The 20,635-nt window shown below is 58.7% G+C and overlaps 1 protein-coding gene and 1 non-coding gene across 2 annotated transcripts in view; one reads left to right on the top strand and one right to left on the bottom strand.

The window, feature by feature from the left end:
• The window catches only part of LOC105706910 (maestro heat-like repeat family member 5), a 71,023-nt gene extending 51,695 nt beyond the window's left edge, over positions 1 to 19,328 (top strand). The window contains 12 exon segments of the mRNA XM_064384102.1: positions 1,727 to 1,886; positions 3,337 to 3,518; positions 9,685 to 9,828; positions 10,205 to 10,319; positions 11,104 to 11,247; positions 16,577 to 16,744; positions 17,291 to 17,440; positions 18,108 to 18,230; positions 18,427 to 18,529; positions 18,705 to 18,758; positions 18,761 to 18,778; positions 19,228 to 19,328. Of these exon segments, the coding sequence (XP_064240172.1) occupies positions 1,727 to 1,886; positions 3,337 to 3,518; positions 9,685 to 9,828; positions 10,205 to 10,319; positions 11,104 to 11,247; positions 16,577 to 16,744; positions 17,291 to 17,440; positions 18,108 to 18,230; positions 18,427 to 18,529; positions 18,705 to 18,758; positions 18,761 to 18,778; positions 19,228 to 19,328 (1,462 nt within the window).
• LOC135278178 (small nucleolar RNA SNORD5) lies at positions 4,435 to 4,507 on the bottom strand. Its single transcript, XR_010345730.1, has one exon. It is a non-coding gene; the product is annotated as a small nucleolar RNA SNORD5 (small nucleolar RNA).
• Positions 19,329 to 20,635: the final 1,307 nt, after the last annotated feature.

Here is a 20,635-nt window from a genome sequence, read left to right as displayed (position 1 = left end):
CCCTCCCATTCCCACTCCACCCTGGTGACATTGGCCTTTCTTTCTGCCCCCTGGCTGTCTGTCTGGAAGCTTCTGTCCCCTCCCCCGCATTGCTGCCTGACTCCCTCCCAATATCCTCAGGGCTTTGCTCAAGTGTCCCCTTCTCAGGGGACGTGTCCCTGATTGCCCTATCTGAAACTGGAGGCACCCAGACTCACCCCCGGCCCCCTATGCTGCTTTTTTCTCTGGAACAGCACTGAGCATCTGGCGCGCCACGATTCCTGCTGTGTCCCCGCAAGGCTGTCACGCACAGGAGGTTGAGATTCCTGCCGATTCCACCACTGCTTGGTCCCCTGGGACACTGTCTGCACGTGATGGCACTGGGCTCACACCTGCTGACTGGGGGACAGGCCCGCAGGGAGCAGAATAGAAACACCTGCCCTCTGGGCACACACACTGACTCAGGGAAGAATCCTGTTTAAGCCTCATGAGGCTGGCACTGCCCACTACTCTGCAGTAAGGAATCCAAGGCTCAGAGGGGCTAAGTGACTCCCCCAGGGTCACACAGCCAGCATGGGGCAGAGTGGGGGTCTGAGCCCAGACCCTTCTGACTCCAAACTCTTTCCAGTTGGGTAGGAACTCCTGGAGTCCTCCGAGCTGCTGTGCCCGCTCAGCCAAGAGCCAGATGGGCCTGGATTGGCTTCCCCAGGTTTCAAGGGCAGCTGCCCTTGAGTGTCTTAAAGCAGGGGTGGGGGCACACAGGGCCACCCTCCTGTGGTCCTCCCAGCCCCAGCTCCTCATGCCAGGGGTTCCCCTCCCCCTCAAACCCCTTCCACTCAACACTCAGACCCAAAGACCATTTAGGGCAGTAAACAGGGTCATCGAGGTCACCAGCCTCTCAGGGCAACCCAGCTGGCCCTTCTTTCCCTCCAGGCCTCACCGGGCCATGCCCCACGGATCCATGGAAGGGCCACCAGCTGGACAGGCCTGGCTTCCCAGCTACGAGGCAGGGCCTTGATCAGGGCAGGTCTCCTCTCTGCAGTCTGCAAAACGGGCACTGTACAACCGTAAAGACTGTGCTGGTGCTAGTGATGACCTGTAACCTGAAGCAGGTTGGGCCTGAGGAGCTGGGACCCCACAAACCCAGAACTAGGAGGGCACAGTCACGGAAGGCTTCCAGAGGGAAGTGACTTTGTGGTGAGCCCTAAGGGCTGAGGGGAGTTAGCCTGAGACGAGGAGTGCTCTAAACACCAGAACTGAACAGGTGGGAGCCCCAGAGGATGGGAAGGAGAGGAAGGGAAGGGCAGGCAGGGGCTGGAGGTCAGAGACCAGAGGGCTTGAAGGCCATGGCTCTGAGTGCTGGCTGGGGCTCTGGTCTGCAGGACCTGGGAGCCAAGGAAGGTGACAAGCAGTTGGGAGATGGGGATACATTAGGAAACCTCCAGCATGGGTGAGGAGCTGGCAGGGAGACCCTGAAAGTGGGGAGACCCAGGAGGAGGCCGGTGTGGATATGAGACCACAAGCAGGGACCAGGGGCGCATGTCCGGCCCCCGCCTCGGGCCCCTCCCTCGCTGACCTGCAATGCTCTTATCTGCACTGGGCCCACCCCACTAGGGTCCAGCTCAGGACCCAGCCTAGGTTTGCTGTTCCAGGCATGCAGGCCCTGGCAACAGTGGCCTGCTGGTGTGGCTGAGCCCAGCCAGGCCCAGGTGGCAGCACTGCCCTCATGTGCCCTCTCTGCCCACAGCCACACTTTCCAGCTGTGGAGGGCCCTGGGGGCCAAGCTGCCCATGAGCCACCTGGTGCTGACCACACTGCTGGGCTGGCTGCAGGAGCGACCCCTGCCCACTGATGCCAGCGACAGCAGCCTCCACCCCAAGGAGAGGACCTCCCTGCGCTCGCTGGCCGTGAGTCTCTGCCACCGCCCTGTCAGATGCTGGCCACAACTTGGACACCCGCTGTGTGCCAGGCTGTGGGGGGTACCCTACATCCAGGCTGCTGCACCCACTCCAGCCCCAGCCTGGAGGAAAGCCACCCAGGGCTGACCGCCCAAGCCCAGCTCCCACCTCCTGGCCAAGGGCTGTGGGCTACTGTCTGTGAATCAGGACACTCGCGTCAGTGCCCCGGGCTGTCAAGGGGACTCACTCGCTGTGGGGAGCCTGGGAGAGGGGCTTCAGGCAGAGGGAGAGGGTGTGGAGAGACTTGATAGCCCTCCCCATGCTTGGGTTCTGGGGAGTCATAGATTCTGGAAGAACCTTAGAGGCTGCCTTCTGCAGCTGCCATCGTCCACCTCCCTCCATAGGAAGTCCCCAGCTTTCCTCATAAGCCCAGCACCGCCTCACACTCCCAGGAGCCAGGAGCTCCCCTCCGGGCATGGCCACACCTGTGCCCCTTGCCTGGAGCCTGATGAGGCCACAGCTGTTCCTGTGTAGAGCTCTCCATGCTGAGTCCCTGCCCCAAGTGCCCCCTAGCAGTGGCCCAGAGCTCACAGCAGCCCCCTGCCACCCGGAGCCCCTCAGACAAGCTGCTGTCTGCAGCAGGGCTGTGGTTTAACAGTGGTGGCTGATGGGAGAGCACCCCCTGGGTCCCAGGCTTTGTCAGCTGGCCATCCCCAACACCCCCCAGCCCTGGGCTGATACTGCCCCCTGCCGGAGAACCACACAGCAGCCCTGGTGAGACCCACCCAGGCGTAGTGGGCAGCCTTCCCTGCACCCCACCGCGCCGCCAATTCCTGCCCTCCCCTGGTCATTACTCCTCAGTGCTGGCCCCCACCCTGAGAACATTCTGGACTGAGTGCCCTGCAGGCACAGTAGGCCTTGGGGGCTGGGAGCTAAGGCTGCCATCAGCTAACTGCCTGCCAGGACCATGGGTTCCCCAACTCCCAGGCATCAAGCCCTGCTGTGTGCCAGTCACAGAGCTGAGAGTACCGTGGGACCACACAGTATAGGACCTTGCCTTCAAGGCAACAAAGCGGAGAGGCCAGATGCCAGCAGGTCACCCTCAGACAGAAGCAAAATGCAGAGGGCTGATGGTGGCATCCAGGGTGCAGTTGGGGGGAATCCCTGCGTCAAGGTGGAGGTCTGCAGGGGTGCGGGGTGGACAGCATCCAGGCGAACAGCTGGGGGAGGCTGGGGACTACCAGGCCATCCAGCAGCAGTGAGACCCGAGCAGTGGCTGCAGAGGGTGCAGGAGAGGGCCAGGCCCACAGGGAGGGACAGCATCTGGACACTTGGACTGGGTCCTGAAGAGCTTGGAGCAGGGAGGGACGAGCATTCTCAGATGTGGCTTTTGTGGGTCAAAACCCCTGGTCCCGGGATCCAGGGCCTGGGAGTCTCACTCCACGCCTGCCCCTGATAGGCCATGAACACGCTGCATGAGCTGCAATTCGCCCGGGAGTTCAAGCAGGCCATGCAGGAGGCCTACCCCGAGATCTTCCTGGCCCTCCTCACCTAGATGCACTATGTCTTGGAGCTGAACCTGCCCGGGGAGCCTCAGCCCACCCAGCAGGCCCAAGAGGCAGCCGTGCCCAGCCCCCAAAGGTAAGACTGAGCCCCCCAGGCCTCCTGGCCTGGCCACATACAGGTGCTGAGAAATGCTGAGTGTATGATGGAATTATATTGTTTGCTAAGAATAACAGTGGCAAGGAAAACCTAGCCACCCACTCCCCCACCCCCCAGCCCCTCTGGCCACTGCCACTGCCACCACCAACGCCACACGTGGAAAACTGCTTGGGGCATTCTAAAGCAGCAAAGCAGTCCATGGATGCCACACACGGGGAAAACAGTGCTTCCAGCGGGGATGTGTGACCTGCCCCCGGGGCTCCCTCGTGGAGAATGCTTTCTGGTTTGTCCGTGATCAGTGGTAAGCAGAAACCAGCTGCCTCCCTAGTTTCTCTTGGTTCTGTGAGAACACACAGAGCACCTGTTTGTTAATAAGTATCACCTGTTCAGATAGAATAAATGCCTGGGTCAGCATCTGCTCGAGGCCCTCAGCCCGGAATGCGTCAGCCCCTGAGGCTCTCGGCTCGGAAGGCTGCTGGCCCCAGAGAGTCCCGCTTTGCTGTTCTTCCTGGGTGTCTGCTTCTCCATGCCTTCAGCGCCACCTGGGGGGGTCTCCGCTGCCGAGCTGGTCTCGGCACAGAGGGTTCTGCAGGCATCCGGGGCACAGACAGTGCCAGCCTCCTAGGGCACTGTAACCAACATGCATGCCCCAGGGGCTCAAAGCAACAGGAATGTTTCATCTCCCAGTGCTAGAGGCCAGAAGTCTAAACCCGAGGTGTGGCCAGGCATGCTCCCCTGAAACCCGCAGGTCCTTCCTCACTGCTTCTGGTTCCCAGCGACTCGTGGCCACGCGGGGTGCCCCGGGCCTGAGGCTGCACGCGCTCGTCTCTTCCCCTGTAGTCACCTGACGTTTTCCTTTCTGTGCCAGGGTCTAAATTTCCCCTTATTTTTTTCCAGCTGTCAAGTAAGTTTTAGTTCATGTCTGTTGAGTGGTTCAGCAGTTGAACAGTTAAATTCAGCATCTGAATAAATTTCCCCTTCTTATGAGGATGACAGTCATTGGGTTAGGGCCCCACCCTAGCGACCTCAACTTAATGACAGCTGCAAATACCTATTTCCAAATAAGGTCGCATTCACAGGTAGCGATGGCTGACTTCATATCTCTTTTTGGGGGGGACACAATTCAACCCGCAACAGTCATGAGCCCAAGCACCATCCACAGCCGGGGCCGCAGGGGCTGTGGACAGCACCCACAGGCAGGTGAGCGTCCTGCTTACCCATCACCTGAGGGTGCTTGGCAGTACAGACACTGTCACTGCCATACAGGACTTTATGGGGACAGCATTACCATGCAGTGAGCCACATCTTATCCCAGTGGGCTTCCCGCCAGGGCTCGAGATGAATGTCATCTTCCCTGCTTTACAGATGAGGCAACTGAGGCTCAGAGAGGGTCAGAGGCTTCCCCTGAGCCACACAGCATGTCCATGCAGAGGCGACCTGGGCTCACCCATGGGGGCAATGCCTCTCCAGGCCCTCTTAGGCGTCTCACTGGCCCTCACCGGCTCCCCTGTCACCCCCCCACCACCCCTCCGCCGTGTTCTGGCCTCAGTAGGGCTGGCTGCCTTCATCTTCACTCCGCCCCAGGTCGTATTTCCAGAACTCCAATAAGCAAGTCTTTAAAAACTGCTGGGGCCGACTCTTCATTTGTTTGTATTGTGATGTGCCTCTCGCAGTTTGTCCGTTTTAACGGCTGTCCCCGAGGCAAGTCACTTTTTTAAAATGCTACTTCTTCTCATCTTGCCTCTGAATTCGAATGTGCGTGAAGTTCCTTTTTATTCAGTTCAACCATGCAAAATGCATGAATCTCCCCTAATAAGCTAATAAAACGTTCTCCTCCCAGAACGTGACGGGATTGGGAGAAAGCCTCACCCGTCTGCTCCTCCCCCTGCTGGAATGTTCTTCCCCCAGCCACCCTGCAGGCTCTGCTCACCCGCACCCCGCTGAGGCCTCCTCCACCACCCTCTAAAATAGCAGCCCGGTGGCGCCTCCCACCCCCTGCTGCTTTATTCTCCCCGAAGCCCCGCCATCAGCTACCATCTGTGCTCTGTGCCTGTTACCTGCTTTACTGCCCGCACCCATAGACTGGAAGATCCTGAAGAGCCAGGGACATCTGTCTCTCGAGGGTTCCCTCACACAGCAGGGATGTCTGTCTCACTGGGGACACCCCACACAGCTGGACGTCTGTCCGACTGACTAGCTGAGGCATACAGCAGGGATGTCTGTCTGTCTGTCTGTCTGTCTGTCTGTCTGTCTGTCTGTCTCACTGGGGGCCCCCAAATAACTGGACGTCTGTCCGACTCACTGGCTGAGGCAAACAGCAGGGATGTCTGTCTGTCTGTCTGTCTGTCTCTCTGTCTCACTGGGGGTCCCCAAACAGCTGGACGTCTGTCCGACTCACTGGCTGAGGCATACAGCAGGGATGTCTGTCTGTCTGTCTGTCTCACTGGGGGCCGCCAAATGGCTGGACGTCTGTCCGACTCACTGGCTGAGGCAAACAGCAGGGATGTCTGTCTGTCTGTCTGTCTGTCTCACTGGGGGCCCCCAAATAGCTAGACGTCTGTCCGACTCACTGGCTGAGGCATACAGCAGGGATGTCTGTCTGTCTGTCTGTCTGTCTCTCTGTCTCACTGGGGGTCCCCAAACAGCTGGACGTCTGTCCGACTCACTGGCTGAGGCATACAGCAGGGATGTCTGTCTGTCTGTCTGTCTGTCTGTCTGTCTGTCTCACTGGGGGCCCCCAAACAGCTGGACGTCTGTCCGACTCACTGGCTGAGGCAAACAGCAGGGATGTCTGTCTGTCTGTCTGTCTCACTGGGGGCTCCCCATACAGCAGGGATATGTGCCTCACGCGGAGCCACGGGTGGTTTCTGCTCAGGCCACTCCGCCCTACCGCCTGGCCACTCTCTGGGCAGGCTCTCCTGGAACCCTGGAGGTGGCCCCCGCAGCCCCAAGAGGAGAAACTCTCACCACGGGCACAGTCCTTGGCTCTGATTGGCCTAGCTTGGGCCACATGCCCACCTCTGAGCCAATCACTCTGGCCACAGGGGCCTGTGCGGCTCTGATTGGCCAGGCCCGGCTCCCACGGCCTCCGACTGGCCCAGGGAGCAGAACCTGCCTGGGGAGCCCCAGCCCACGCAGGAGCCCAGGCTCCGGTTGCCGGATCAGCTGCCGCCACCATGGAGACTGGGAGGCCTGAGAGCGCAGTATCACCCTGGTGTATCCCGGTGGCCAGGGGTCTGAGGCCCCTGCCAGGCTGCTGTGGCACAGTCAAGGTGGGGACAGGGGCCCAGAAGGGCATCTGGATGTGCAGTGCTGAGTAGCCAGTCTCTGCATGCCCAGCACAGGACACTGTGGGGCAGGAAGCGAGTCTTGAGGCCTGGCGGGGCTAGTCCTGGGACTCTGAAGGTCTCATGTCCTGCTGAGATGGACGGGCCTCTGGGACCAGTGAGCGGCAGGTGGGGTCGGGCAGGTCACCCTTCCCCAGGCAGGGCTTCAACAGGGGCTGCCAAGCTGGCCAGACGGGCCTTCCTCTCCCCTGCCCCTCCACTCACAAAGCCTTTTCCTTAGAGACGTTTCCTAAGTCGGTCAGTTCTCAGCTGGGTCCACCTCCAGACAGTCTCCGCCCTGCCCCACAAAGGAATTCTCATTGCTCTCACATGTCATCCATGTGGGCCAACTCTAGTTAATTCTAATGGGCTACACCATTTCTCTTTATTTGGAAGACAGTCATCATCCTCACCCTCATCTCATCTTCATCTTTCCATCTGTCCCCCGGGGATTTGGGGGCAAAAGCTTGTGATCAAAAGAAGAGGAACTTCACACTCATTATTAGGTTGACTACCATCCAAAAAAAAAAAATCAGAAAATGAATGTTGGCGAGGATGTGGAGACACTGGAAGCCTGGTGCACTGCTGGGGGGAATGTAAAACGGTGCGGCTCCTTTGGAATAGAGCACGGAAGTTCCTCAAAAACTTACATGTGGAATTACCATATGGCCCAGGAATTTCACTAATGAGTTTACACCCAAAAGAAAGGAAAGCAGGCACCTGGGACAGATATTTGCACACCCTGCGCACAGCAGTGCTATTCACAATAACCCAAAGATAGAAGCAACCAAGTGTTCATCAGTGGGTGAACAGTTAAGCAGGGTGGTCCACCCAAACAATGGAATACTATTCAGCCTTGAAAAGGAAGGAAATTCTGACGCTACAGCATGGATGAACCTTGAGCACATTCTGCTGAGTGAAATAAGCCCGTCAAATACTGTATGAGTCCACTTACTGGAGGTCCACTGCCAGATCTATAGAGACAGAAAGTAGAATGCTGGGTGCCAGGGACGGGGCACAGGGACAGTGAGGAGTTTAATGGGGACAAGCTTTCGGTGTGAGCAGATGAGAACATTCTGGGGATGGATGGGGGCGATGGTTGCCCAATATTTGAATGTGCTCAATGCCCTGACCTGTACACTTAAAATGGTAACTTTTATGAGATGTATATTTTACCACAATTAAAAATAAAACCAGAAGAGGAAAGAGTGGGAGAGGGAAGGGGGTCTCATGGACCCCCAAGGCTGGGGAGGAGTGTGGAAAGCAGAGGGGCTTTGCCTCCTCTTTCTCAGGCGCCTTTGCCCTCTGGGAGCAGAGTGGGAAAAGGCGGTTGGTCGGGTATGGGGCAGGCATCACTGGGATGCCAAGTGTCCAAAGAGGCTGAAGGCAGGCAACGATGCTGGGACCAGAGGAACGGAGATGTTTCCTTGAGTCTGTAGCCAGGCATAGATTCAAGGGGCTCCGGCTTCACTGGCCTTGGTGCTACACATGGCTTTCAGGAGACACCTGTCCCTGAGCATGGCCAGCAGTCCTGGGCTGGAGGTGGTTTGCGGTTTTACGGACCTGCAGGGGAGTTGGACATGGATTCCCAAGAATGCTGAAATCAGCCCATCTTTCCAGAAGCCCTCCTGTGGCTGCAGGGACAAGGCAATCTCGAAGAACAAGCCATCCAATGCCCAAGAAGTCACAGGACCAGAAGCTTCTGGAATCCTCCCGGAACAAACAAAATGCTACTCCCCCCACCAAGTCCCCTTCTTCTGAAAACAATTGTCACTTTGTGGCTGGGACCAGTGACCTGGAAAATGCTGCCTCTTTTTATGACCCAGCTCGGGGCAAGAGGACAAGCCAGCTGGCATTTGGATTGGCACCATCAGAACTTTCACGGATGGCATTTCATCATTTGACACTTGGCAAATCTGCTCAGAAATGTGCCTGGTTCAAGCTGACGGCCTCGTCCACCCAGGCGTGCTCACACATCCAGGGTGATGCCCTCACACTGACCGAGCTGGGTTGGGGGAGTGGCTGGAACAGACAGACAGGCCAGCAAGCCAGGGCCATCTCATGTGTCACGGGCCTGCATGCTGGGGCTTCCTATCTGTGCCCCAGGGACTGCATTCAGTGACAGTGACATCCTGTGACAGTCACATCACTGGTAGGTTTGGAGCCAGGGCCCAACTTGACCCCACCTCTGTGCCCTTGGCCAGGCTGTGTGACAGGATGTCACCTCTCTGGACCGCTCCCTCCTCTGCTGAAGGAGGATGACAGTAGAGCCCCCCCCTCAGGCTGGGCAGGTGGCAGCCACCAAGCACATGGCAACACCACAAGCCACACACGGCATCTTTCTCCATCACACACAAGCAAGGGCCGTGCCGCCGGCTTCTCTGTGTCCATTGAGGGCAGCAGAGTCTCTGGAGGGGAGGATGGACACTTCCCTGGGCTCCGCTATGCCACACTTCCTAGCTCTCCCATGCCCTCACCTGCTGCCACCCTCCGTACTCTTCCCCCAAATGTAAATGCTGCCATCCTTGAGCTGAACCCTGCCCCTCCCTAGAAGGGCACCCCCAGTCTCCTGCTCAAGCAAGGCCCAGGTCTGAGTGGGCACATGCTGCCTCCCCGTGCCTGTCCCAGCCCTGCCAATCCTAGGCCCCAGCATTTCTGTGCAAAGCAGGGCAGGAGAGGGCAGCCCTGGGGCCCTCAGTGACGTCAGGCACAGGAACAAGAATGTGGCTTTCTATCTGGGTCAGCTGGGCACCCTTCCCAGGGCAGGGGGTGGCCCAGGTGGCCACTTGTGGCCAAGGCCCTGAACCCCCTCTGCTCAGTTGCAGCATATCCCTGGAGGCGCTGAAGAGCCTGCTGTCCACCACGGGGCACTGGCATGACTTTGCCCACCTGGAGCTGCAAGGTTCCTGGGAGCTCTTCACCACCATCCACACCTACCCGAAGGGCATCGGCCTTCTCGCCAGGTACGGTGGGGCCGGGGCAGGTGGAGGCAGCCTGCTTCAGGCCACGCCCATCCGGGGGGCTGGGTATCTGGACTGCAGTGAAGGGACACGGGACACAGCCCCCTGCCCCCCGTCACACGCACACACCCAGAGCCTGTTGGTTCCCCCAGCCCTCACCCTGGCCCGAGGCCATCTAGGGGACAAGGGTTGTGCCTGCATCTCCTTCTCCCCCATGTCCAGCCCAGGCCTGGCATGCAGTGGGCAGCCAGTAGGTGCAAAGGGAGTGGGAACATGCCCACCACGTCGGGACTTTTCTAGACGCTGGGCCCAATGGGATGGGTGGGAGCAGGAGGGTGGGCTCCAGGCAGTGACCCCCAGCCCAGGCCCTCCCCCGCAGGGCCATGGTACAGAACCACTGCAGGCAGCTCAAGGCTGTGCTGCGCCAGCTCCTGCCCAGGCTGCAGAGCCCAGAGGAGCGGGAGAGGAAGGCGGCCATCCTCATCCTCACCGAGGTAGGGTGCATGCGGGCAGGGAGCACCTCAGATGCCTGAGCCTAGTTCACTCTAATTCCTCCAGCCTTCTCGACACTCCAGCAGAACACACACCAAAGCTCGCCCTGACCAGGGCGGCTGCCCAGACAGACCCCCTTGCACCCCTGCCTTCCCACTCCCAGCCCCTGGAGGGGGCCGCAGCCTTTGGGGACCTGTCTTCCCACTCAGCCCTCCCCGGCACAATCACTGCAGAGTTGAAGGGGCACTGGGTGCAGACGCAGGCTCCAACCAGCCCTGTCCTGCCTGTGCGACTCACGGTGAAGCCAAAGGGGAATGGATGGGTAGAAGCAGATGACACTGGGGGTGGCATGCTTTGCAGCTGCAAGCTCAGGCAGAGGTGGGGGGCTGGGGCGAGGAGCGTGCTGTTTCCATAAATAACACCAGTAGGGGAACCCAAGTGAAAGCCTCATGCCAGTTCCCACCAGCCGCCTGGGCCGCCCTCCATGGGAGCTCTATCCCCAGGTACCCCACAAGCCTGGCCCATGATACAAGTGAGGCCTCGCCTGGCTGTGTGATTTCAGGCAAGGCCCTTTCCCTTTCCAGGGCTCAGTTTCCCCAGCTATACATGAAGGGGTTGAACCAGGTAGGTTTCAAATACTTGTTAACTAAGATACCCAAAGGGTACTGGTCAGCTTCCCTCCCTGAAACTCCCAAGCGGACCCTGGACCTAGAGCCCCACCCCTCAACACAGATGCAGGCATCTCACAAAAGAGTGACCTGCCTGCCCTCCTGGGGTCCACCCCAGTTCCTCTACAGCCCTGCCCTGCCGGAGGTGCTTCCCAAACAGGCTGCCTTGACTGTGCTGGCACGCGGCCTCCAGGACCCCAGCCCCAAGGTCCGCGTGTTGAGTCTGCAGGGCCTGGAGAACATCCTCTTCCACTCAGATAAGGTAAGGGCAGTCGGGCACCGTGGCTGGCACACCCCTGACCCCACAGAACAGCCGGTGCACCGTGTGTAGGCAAGGGCCACCGGGTTGGAATCCCAGCTCTGTCACTTCAGGTGGTGTGGCTTGCGACACCTGACTCCACCTCTCTAGGCCTGTTTCCTCATCTGTAGAACGGGGCAGGCTGTGGGAAGGGTGAAGTGTCTATTCCCCGGGGACTGAGTCTCCTTACACCCACAGAGAGGGGGACCTTGTTGCACACCTCCAGGTGGCCACTGCGAAGCCGGCCAGGTAGCATCCCAAGGCTCAGCCAGAGAGGAGAACGCCCTCTGAGAACCTTATGAATGGGTCCTCGCGACCCCCTGCTGACGTCTCCAGTCCCAACTGGGTCTACCTCACCACCATTATCATGAACAGCTGTGGGAGGGAAGGCCTGTGATGCCACCTTCGGGAGATCTGGTCTTACCCAGCTACAGCCCCCAACTTACTGACATTGCCCTTGCTGTGGGGGCCCAGGGCACCATGCAGTGGTGAAGGGTCCAGGCCCTGGACCTATCCCCGCCCCAGCACCTTCTAGCTTGCAGGCTTTGTCAGTTCTCCGGGCCTCAGCGACCACATCTGTTAAATGGGAGCAGTAATAGTGCCTGCCTCCTATGGTAGGCAGGTCAGCCCTAGAGGCACTGGCGGCAGCAGCAGCAACCTTCCTGCCTGACTGACTGCACAATGAAAACGCCAAGTTAGAGGCAGAGATTTTCTCATCTGATCAGGAAGTGTGGAGCCTTAGCCTCCCCTCATCCACCCCAGGGGCTGTGTTAAGACCCCAGAGGGGAGGGACATGCCCAGCCCCCACTTCTGTTGTTGTTGGAGGAGGTGGTTGTGAACATAAACATTTTCAGGGCTTGTGGGAGAAAGGATGATCATGGAAAGGCAGCAGAAGGGGCAGTTTCCAAACAGATCCCGAAGTCATTTGCCCAGCACACTAGTTCATGCTAATTCTGTTCCACTCACAGGTCTCCACATGGTTCAGAAGAGACCTCCATTAGGGTCACAGCTGGCAAAGCCTGTTGCATTGTGCATGATGCATAGTAGGTGCTTAATGGAAGATGGAGACTAGCTAGCACTTCCTCATTAATCTGTCCATCCCTCCATCCTTCATCCATCCATGATCCACCCACCCATTCATCCAGTCCACTCATCTCTCCATCCATCCATCCACCCACCCATTCATCCAGTCCACTCATCTCTCCATCCATGCATCCATCCACCCACCCATTCATCCAGTCCACTCATCTCTCCATCCATCCATCCACCCACCCATTCACCCAGTCCACTCATCTCTCCATCCATCCATCCACCCACCCATTCATCCAGTCCACTCATCTCTCCATCCATCCATCCACCCACCCATTCATCCAGTCCACTCATCTCTCCATCCATCCATCCATCCACCCATTCATCCAGTCCACTCATCTCTCCATCCATCCATCCATCCACCCATTCATCCAGTCCATTCATCTCTCCATCCATCCATCCACCCACCCATTCATCCAGTCCACTCATCTCTCCATCCATCCATCCACCCACCCATTCATCCAGTCCACTCATCTCTCCATCCATTCATCCATCCACCCACCCATTCATCCAGTACACTCATCTCTCCATCCATCCATCCATCCACCCACCCATTCATCCAGTCCACTCATCTCTCCATCCATCCACCCACCCATTCATCCAGTCCACTCATCTCTCCATCCATCCATCCACCCACCCATTCATCCAGTCCACTCATCTCTCCATCCATCCGTCCACCCACCCATTCATCCAGTCCACTCATCTCTCCATCCATCCATCCATCCACCCATTCATCCAGTCCACTCATCTCTCCATCCATCCATCTACCCACCCATTCATCCAGTTCACTCATCTCTCCATCCATCCATCCACCCACCCATTCATCCAGTCCACTCATCTCTCCATCCATCCATCCACCCACCCATTCATCCAGTCCACTCATCTCTCCATCCATGCATCCATCCACCCACCCATTCATCCAGTCCACTCATCTCTCCATCCATCCATCCACCCACCCATTCATCCAGTCCACTCATCTCTCCATCCATCCATCCACCCACCCATTCATCCAGTCCACTCATCTCTCCACCCATCCATCCACCCACCCATTCATCCAGTCCACTCATCTCTCCATCCATCCATCCATCCACCCATTCATCCAGTCCACTCATCTCTCCATCCATCCATCCACCCACCCATTCATCCAGTCCACTCATCTCTCCATCCATCCATCCACCCACCCATTCATCCAGTCCACTCATCTCTCCATCCATCCATCCACCCACCCATTCATCCAGTCCACTCATCTCTCCATCCATCCATCCACCCACCCATTCATCCAGTCCACTCATCTCTCCATCCATCCATCCATCCACCCATTCATCCAGTCCACTCATCTCTCCATCCATCCATCCATCCACCCACCCATTCATCCAGTCCACTCATCTCTCCATCCATCCATCCATCCACCCATTCATCCAGTCCACTCATCTCTCCATCCATCCATCCACCCATTCATCCAGTCCACTCATCTCTCCATCCATGCATCCATCCATCCATCCATCCACCCACCCACTCATTCATCCAGTCCACTCATCTCTCCATCCATGCATCCATCCACCCACCCATTCATCCAGTCCACTCATCTCTCCATCCATGCATCCATCCACCCACCCATTCATCCAGTCCACTCATCTCTCCATCCATCCATCCATCCACCCATTCATCCAGTCCACTCATCTCTCCATCCATCCATCCATCTACCCATTCATCCAGTCCACTCATTGCTCCATCCATCCATCCATCCACCCACCCATTCATCCAGTCCACTCATCTCTCCATCCATGCATCCATCCATCCATTCATCCAGTCCACTCATCTCTCCATCCATCCATCCACCCACCCATTCATCCAGTCCACTAATCTCTCCATCCATCCATCCATCCACCCATTCATCCAGTCCACTCATCTCTCCATCCATCCATCCACCCATTCATCCAGTCCACTAATCTCTCCATCCATCCATCCACCCATTCATCCAGTCCACTCATCTCTCCATCCATCCACCCACCCATTCATCCAGTCCACTCATCTCTCCATCCATGCATCCATTCACCCACCCATTCATCCAGTCCACTCATCTCTCCATCCATCCATCCATCCATCCACCCATTCATCCAGTCCACTCATCTCTCCATCCATGCATCCATCCATCCATCCATCCACCCACCCACCCATTCATCCAGTCCACTCATCTCTCCATCCATGCATCCATCCACCCACCCATCCATCCAGTCCACTCATCTCTCCATCCATGCATCCATCCATCCACCCATGCATCCACCCATTCATCCAGTCCATTGATCTCTCCATTCATGCATCCATCCATCCACCCACCCATTCATTCAGTCCACTCATCTCTCCATCCATGCATCCATCCATCCATCCATCCACCCACCCATTCATCCAGTCCACTCATCTCTTCATCCATTCTTCCAACTATTCACCTACCTGTCCACTCACTCACCCATTCATCTCTCCTTATATGCCTCCATCCACCCACCCACCCATTCATCCTTCCATCTATCCATTGATTCCATACATCCACCCATCCATCCCTCCACCCACCCACCCATCCATCCATCCGACCATCCACTCACCCATTCATCCAGCTATTCACCTACCCATCCATTCATCTCTCCATCCATGTCTCCACCCATCCAGCCACCCATCCAACTATTCACCTACCTATCCATCCACTCACCCATTCATCCCTCCATCCATCCAACCATCCACCCACCCATTCGTCTCTCCAGGCATGCCTCCATCCATCTACCCATTCATTCATTCATTCCTCCATTCATCTGCCCATTGATCCCCCCCATCCACCCACATATCCATCCCTCCACCCACCCACTTGGTCCTTGGGTCCTTCATCTATGACTCATTCTTGAATTATTTATTTTGCTCATTCTTTAGGTATCTATTCATTCAATCAGTTATTCATGTTTGCTCCCCCATTCATTCATTCATTCATTCATTCGTGTTTGGTTGTCTCTGTCCCATATGTTCTCCCAGACAGGGAGATGATCAGTAGGAAGTTTCCATGTACCTCCTCTGAACCATGCACTGATGCAGGCACCTCACAAAAGAGTGACCTGCCTGCCCTCCTGAGGGAAGAGAGAAAGGCAGAGAAGGGTCCTGCTAGATCAGGAGGACCAGGTCCAGAGAGGAGGGATGGTTCCCTGCCTGGCATCAAGTGGGGTATGGGCAAGCAGCCACAGAAGGCCAAGAGAGACAGGCCCCGAGAGCACTGCCAGCCAGGGAGGCCTGCCAGCGTGGGGATGGGCAGGCGGGACCAGGTGTGGCTGGTGCTGGCCACCCCACTCCGCTCTAACTGAGCAGAAATAAGCCATGCTATGCATTTCCATTTTCTTTTCTAGCCATTTCCATTAAAATTCCGTTCTTTTGTCCTGTGCTGACCCAGCCAGAACCCTGGTCTTCAAACACTGGCTGCAAACATAGATGCTCAGAAACTGTCTGTTGAATGACTCACTTGCTGAGCATAAATATTTTCAAAGCAAACAGCTTAGAGAGCTAACAACGTTGCTTTAAACTTGTTTAAAGGTTGTACCAATCACCCTGGTTTTACACAAGGCATTGATGAGGGTCCCAATGGCAAGAAACATCCATTGGTGGACACACTGCTGACCATTCATCCCAATAACTCAGGAACTCACTGCAAACACGCCAAAAAAAAAAAAATGGCGAATGTGTTGGCTTACGGCTATAATCCCAGCACTTTGGGAGGCCAAGGCAGGTGGATTGCTCAAGCCCAGGAGTCTGAGACCAGCCAGGGCCACACAGTGAGACCCCACCTCTACCAAAAACAAAATTAGCCAGGCGTGGTGGCACACACCTTTAATCCCAGCTACTCAGGAGGCTATGGTGGGAGGATTGCTAGAGCCTGGGAGATCAAGGCTGCAGAGAGCTATGATCACACCACTGTACTCAAGCCTGGGCGACAGAGTGAGACCCTGTCTCAAAAAAGGAAAGAGGCCACCCTTTCCAGGCCATGCAGCTCCTAGTGGGCAAAGCCCGGGTGGGAGCACAGCTCTCCATGGTGGGCAGGCCAGGCCAGGATCCACAGCTCTGATTCACCCTCCGGTGCGGATGGGGTGAGGGGGACAAGTGGGAAGGCGAGGCGAGGTGCAGGGCCAGCAGGTCCTGGTGCCCTCCGCCCACCAGCCCCCACCGCCCCCAGGGAAGCCTGCTTCGGGGACAGCTGCGGCCCTTCCTCAACGGCTTCTTCCAGAGCAGCGAGCAGGTGGTCGTGTGCATCATGGACACCATGTCAGACATGCTGCGCCGCCTGGGCACGTAGGGCGTGGGGTTCCAGAGCCTCGGTGTCGCCATCAACGCACGCACTGGAGCAGAGCAGGGCTACCTCCTCTCACTCCCTCCAGGACCCTCCTCCCAACCCAGCTCCCTTTCTTTGCCAAAGGGGGACCCCAAGCCGCAGCAGGGAGGCCCGGGACCAGGGGAGCTGCCCACTAGTGGCCCTTGGTGGAGGTGGGCCCCTGGCGCGTACCCCTTCTCCACGGGCTGAACTAGCTCTCACGTCCAGCGCCCAACTCCACTGGACTCCAGCCCCACAGCAGGCTGCCCAGATGTAACTCGGACACACCAGCATGGTTCGAGTGGCTGTTTTTCCTTCACTGGAAAATTGGGGGATAGGCACCCCTCAAATGCATTCGTGATGCTGGCTGCCAGGATGCACTTTTGGGTAGAAGGGAGATGTGATTTTTATGTCCTCGGAGACAGAGCCCTGTGTGAGGGGGAGGCCCGGCCCTGCCCCAGGAGCCAAGAGCCTGGGTGAAGGAATCCTGCGGAAGAAACTGAGTTTCACCCCTACAACGACACCAAAGCCGGGGCCCCTAGACAGGCCTGGCCGTGCCTCTGAGCCTCTGCCTTGCAGGAGCAGGACGGGATTCGGGCGGCAGCACTGTTCGGGAACCTAGTGGCGGCGACGGCAGACAGGGAGCTGAGTGGTCTGCGGACCCAGGTGCACCAGAGCATGGTACCCCTGCTCCTGCACCTGAAGGATCGATGCCCAGATGTCGCCATGGTCAGTGCCCACCCCAGGCAAAGCAGGTGGTAGGCCTTTGTCTTGGCCAGGGCTGGGGTCCACAGAAGGCCAGAGCACGGGGCAGATGGCACCGGGCTGCCTGAGAGTGGGGAGTGGTCCCACGGGGCAGCAAGTGGCAGGCGGAGGGTCTGGCCGCCTGACTGGTTCCTCTGACCACAGTCAGCCTGCCCACTCCCCCGCTGTGCACACGCATGCAGGCGAGGCTTGCTGTCAATGGGGAGGACCCGGCCTTTCCTGACCACTGCTGTGTCCCCAGGGCCTGGAACGGCGTGGGGGGTCTAGCAGCTCGAGGAGCTTTTTGGAATATGGACTGCACCCTGCCTGGGGTGCCAGCACATGCCCTGTGCACAGCCCACAAAGTCACAGCTTGGCCTCGTGGGTCTCCCTGCCATGGGGAAAAGGATACGCAGCAGCCATGGAATGAAGAGCCAGAGCCAGGGGCAGGGGCAGGCCAGCCTGGGCTCTCAGGGTGAGGGGCACCAGGTGCCACTGCCCAGGTGCGGGAGGCTTGCCGAGGGGCACAAGCAGGACAGAGCCAAGACACCTGCACAGCAGGCTCCCTCCAGTGCCCACCGACGCCTGCGGTCTCCAGGGCAAGGGGCTCAGACACGGGCGGGGGGCGAGTCCTCCGTGCCTATCCCCACAGCAAGCCAAGTTCACCTTCTACCACTGCGCTGTACTGCTCCGCTGGCGGCCACGGCACGCCCTCTTCTGCACGCTGGCCTGGGAGAGGGGCCTCAGCGCCCGCCACTTCCTCTGGACCTGCCTGGTGAGGGGCCTGGGATCGGTGGGGAGGAACAGGGCCAGGGAGTGGGAGGGCCAGGCTTGCGGCTCCCTGTTCTCTCGTGCCTCACACACAGCTGCTGTGGCAGCCCCAGGGGCTGGGCAAGGCAGGCTGGGGCTGGAGGTCCATGGTCCCCCCACGGCCCCCCAACCCATCCCACCCAGGCGTGCTCTCCTGCCAGATGACCCGAAGCCAGGAGGAATTCAGCATCCACTTGTCACAGGCCCTCCGCTACCTGCGCAGCCACTCCTGCTACATCAAGACCTGGGTAGCGCTCTTCACAGGTGGGAGGGCGCAGAGCCGGGCTTGGAGACCCCAGGCCTGCCCTGGCCCACCTGCCCACAAGAGAGGAAAGGGGTGGATGAGGAGGGGCTTTGGGCTGAAGAGGGGGCCGGGGTGGGCTGGAGCCCCCCAGGGGACAGGGAGCCCCGAGCCACCAGCTGCCCGGCTGTTGCGCAGGCTACACCCTCTGCTACCACCCCAAGGCCGTGTCCCAGATGCTGAATGCAGTGGACCCAACCTGTTGTTCCACAGTAAGTGACCCTCCCTCCAGAGCTCCCGCAGCCCACACCCCCCAGCCCCACCCAAGCACACTAAGACCCACTGCAGACAGCAAGACTAAGGCCCCAGAGGGGACCCTCCCCCAGCCCAGCATCAGGACAAAGACCCAGGCCTCCTGAGCAATGCCCAGCCCCCACCCCACCTTCGTGTCTGGAGGCCAAGATCCCCCCCGGGCCCCCATCAGGACACCTGGGGCCTGGGTTCACACCAGCTCCACAGCTGCCTCATGGCACCAGTAAAACAAGGGACCAGGGAATGGCGGTGGCAGGTGAGTGTGGACGGAAGTCCCAGGCCTGGAATCACAGGAGGTGGGCTCTGAGCCGGCCTCGCCCACCACCCACCCACCACCCACCCCACCCAGGCTGGAGCGAAGGGGCTGCTCCTGGGCTGGGGTCACCTCTGACCTGCTCCTCTCCTGGAGCCTTTGAAGATCTCAAAGGTGACCCAGAGCCGAGCATCCGGGAATTCGCCACCAGGCGGCTCTCCTTCCTCCAGGAGGTGTCAGCCAGACCCAAGCAGTGACCTCCAGCTGTCTTCCCCATTGCCTTCCCCTCCCCTGTGCCCACCTGGCCAGCCCTTCCCCATCTGCCCCCTACCCAGAGCTTGATTGCATAACGATTTTCCACTCGAAAGAAAGATCTAGATTCAACAAAGAAGCATTACGCGTGTCAGCTCCCTGCCCACTCGCCCCAGGAGACAGAGTACCAGGAGACACAGGCCCCAGCAGACACTGGCGGGACTTGGGGACAAGCTCAGGGTCAGGCCAGGGGCCAAACTGTGAAGTCTGTGGAGCACCCTGCAAGTGGACGCCTGTCCACTCCTGGAGACAGGGTCACCTTGATTGGGACCTCAGCCCAGGCCACAGCCTGCCAGAGTCCAGGGTCCCGGGTCCTGAGGGCTGGGTGGGTGCTTGAGGGCAGCCTCCGCCCAGGGTGTCCACTCAGTATTCAGTTTGTCTCCAGCTGGGAGTGCCACAGTGGCTGGGGCTGACAGTGGGATGGGGTCCCCTCAGTCGTGACCCCTAGCCTCAGGCCCCCAGGGTCTCCCTCCACCCCCACCTACATCCTTCTCAGTCCATCCAGGGTGAGCAGCAGAACCGGCCTGGCCCACCCAGGACACACTGTGGCCTGAGGCCGGAGTCTTGGCTCTCTGAGCCTCGGCTGATCCATCTGTAAAATGGGCAGTAACACCTTCCTCCCAAGACGCCTTGGAGGGATGAGTCCAGAGGCAGATACCCTAGACTCCCAGAGAGCCACCTGGGGACCTGCCCAACCTGCCACCTCGGCCTGGGTGTCCCCCTGGTCTGGGGTCCACACAGCTGCAGAGCCCCTCCTTGCAGAGCTCTGCCTGGGGTCTCATCCCAGGCTGCATCTCCCTTGGGACCCTGCCAGGCCAGCCACCATCCCACCGATGGGATGATCCAGCCTGTACCCCCTTTCCCCTCCTGGCCAGCACCAACCCCCACTCCATACTCAGCCAGGTGGTCCTTCCACCTGGAGCATCTCCCCCACCTCCCTGCCTGGTACTCTGCACTGCATCCCCCCGGCCCTGCCTCCAAGCCCCCTGCCCCCCTGAGGTAGAGTACCCCAAGGCCCTGCCTCCATACTCCCATTCCCCCTGCCCCCACCAAGGTGGAGCACCCCAAGGCCCCACCTCCATGCCCATCCCCCAAGCCCAGCCCCCCCACCCCCGAGGCAGAGCACCCCAAGGGCCCACCTCCATGCCCCATCTGTTTGCCACCCCCCGAGGTGGAGCACCCCAGCTGTACTGGGAGGCTTGTCAGCCTGTCTTCCCCGCAACCCTGCTAGACTGTGAACCTCTCACGGCAG

The sequence above is a fragment of the Aotus nancymaae genome, unplaced genomic scaffold (genome assembly GCF_030222135.1).
Source record: "Aotus nancymaae isolate 86718 unplaced genomic scaffold, 86718_ANA_hifiasm-v0.15.2.pri h1tg000036l, whole genome shotgun sequence".
Lineage (NCBI taxonomy): Eukaryota > Metazoa > Chordata > Mammalia > Primates > Aotidae > Aotus > Aotus nancymaae.
This window is presented reverse-complemented; position numbering and strand designations above follow the sequence as displayed.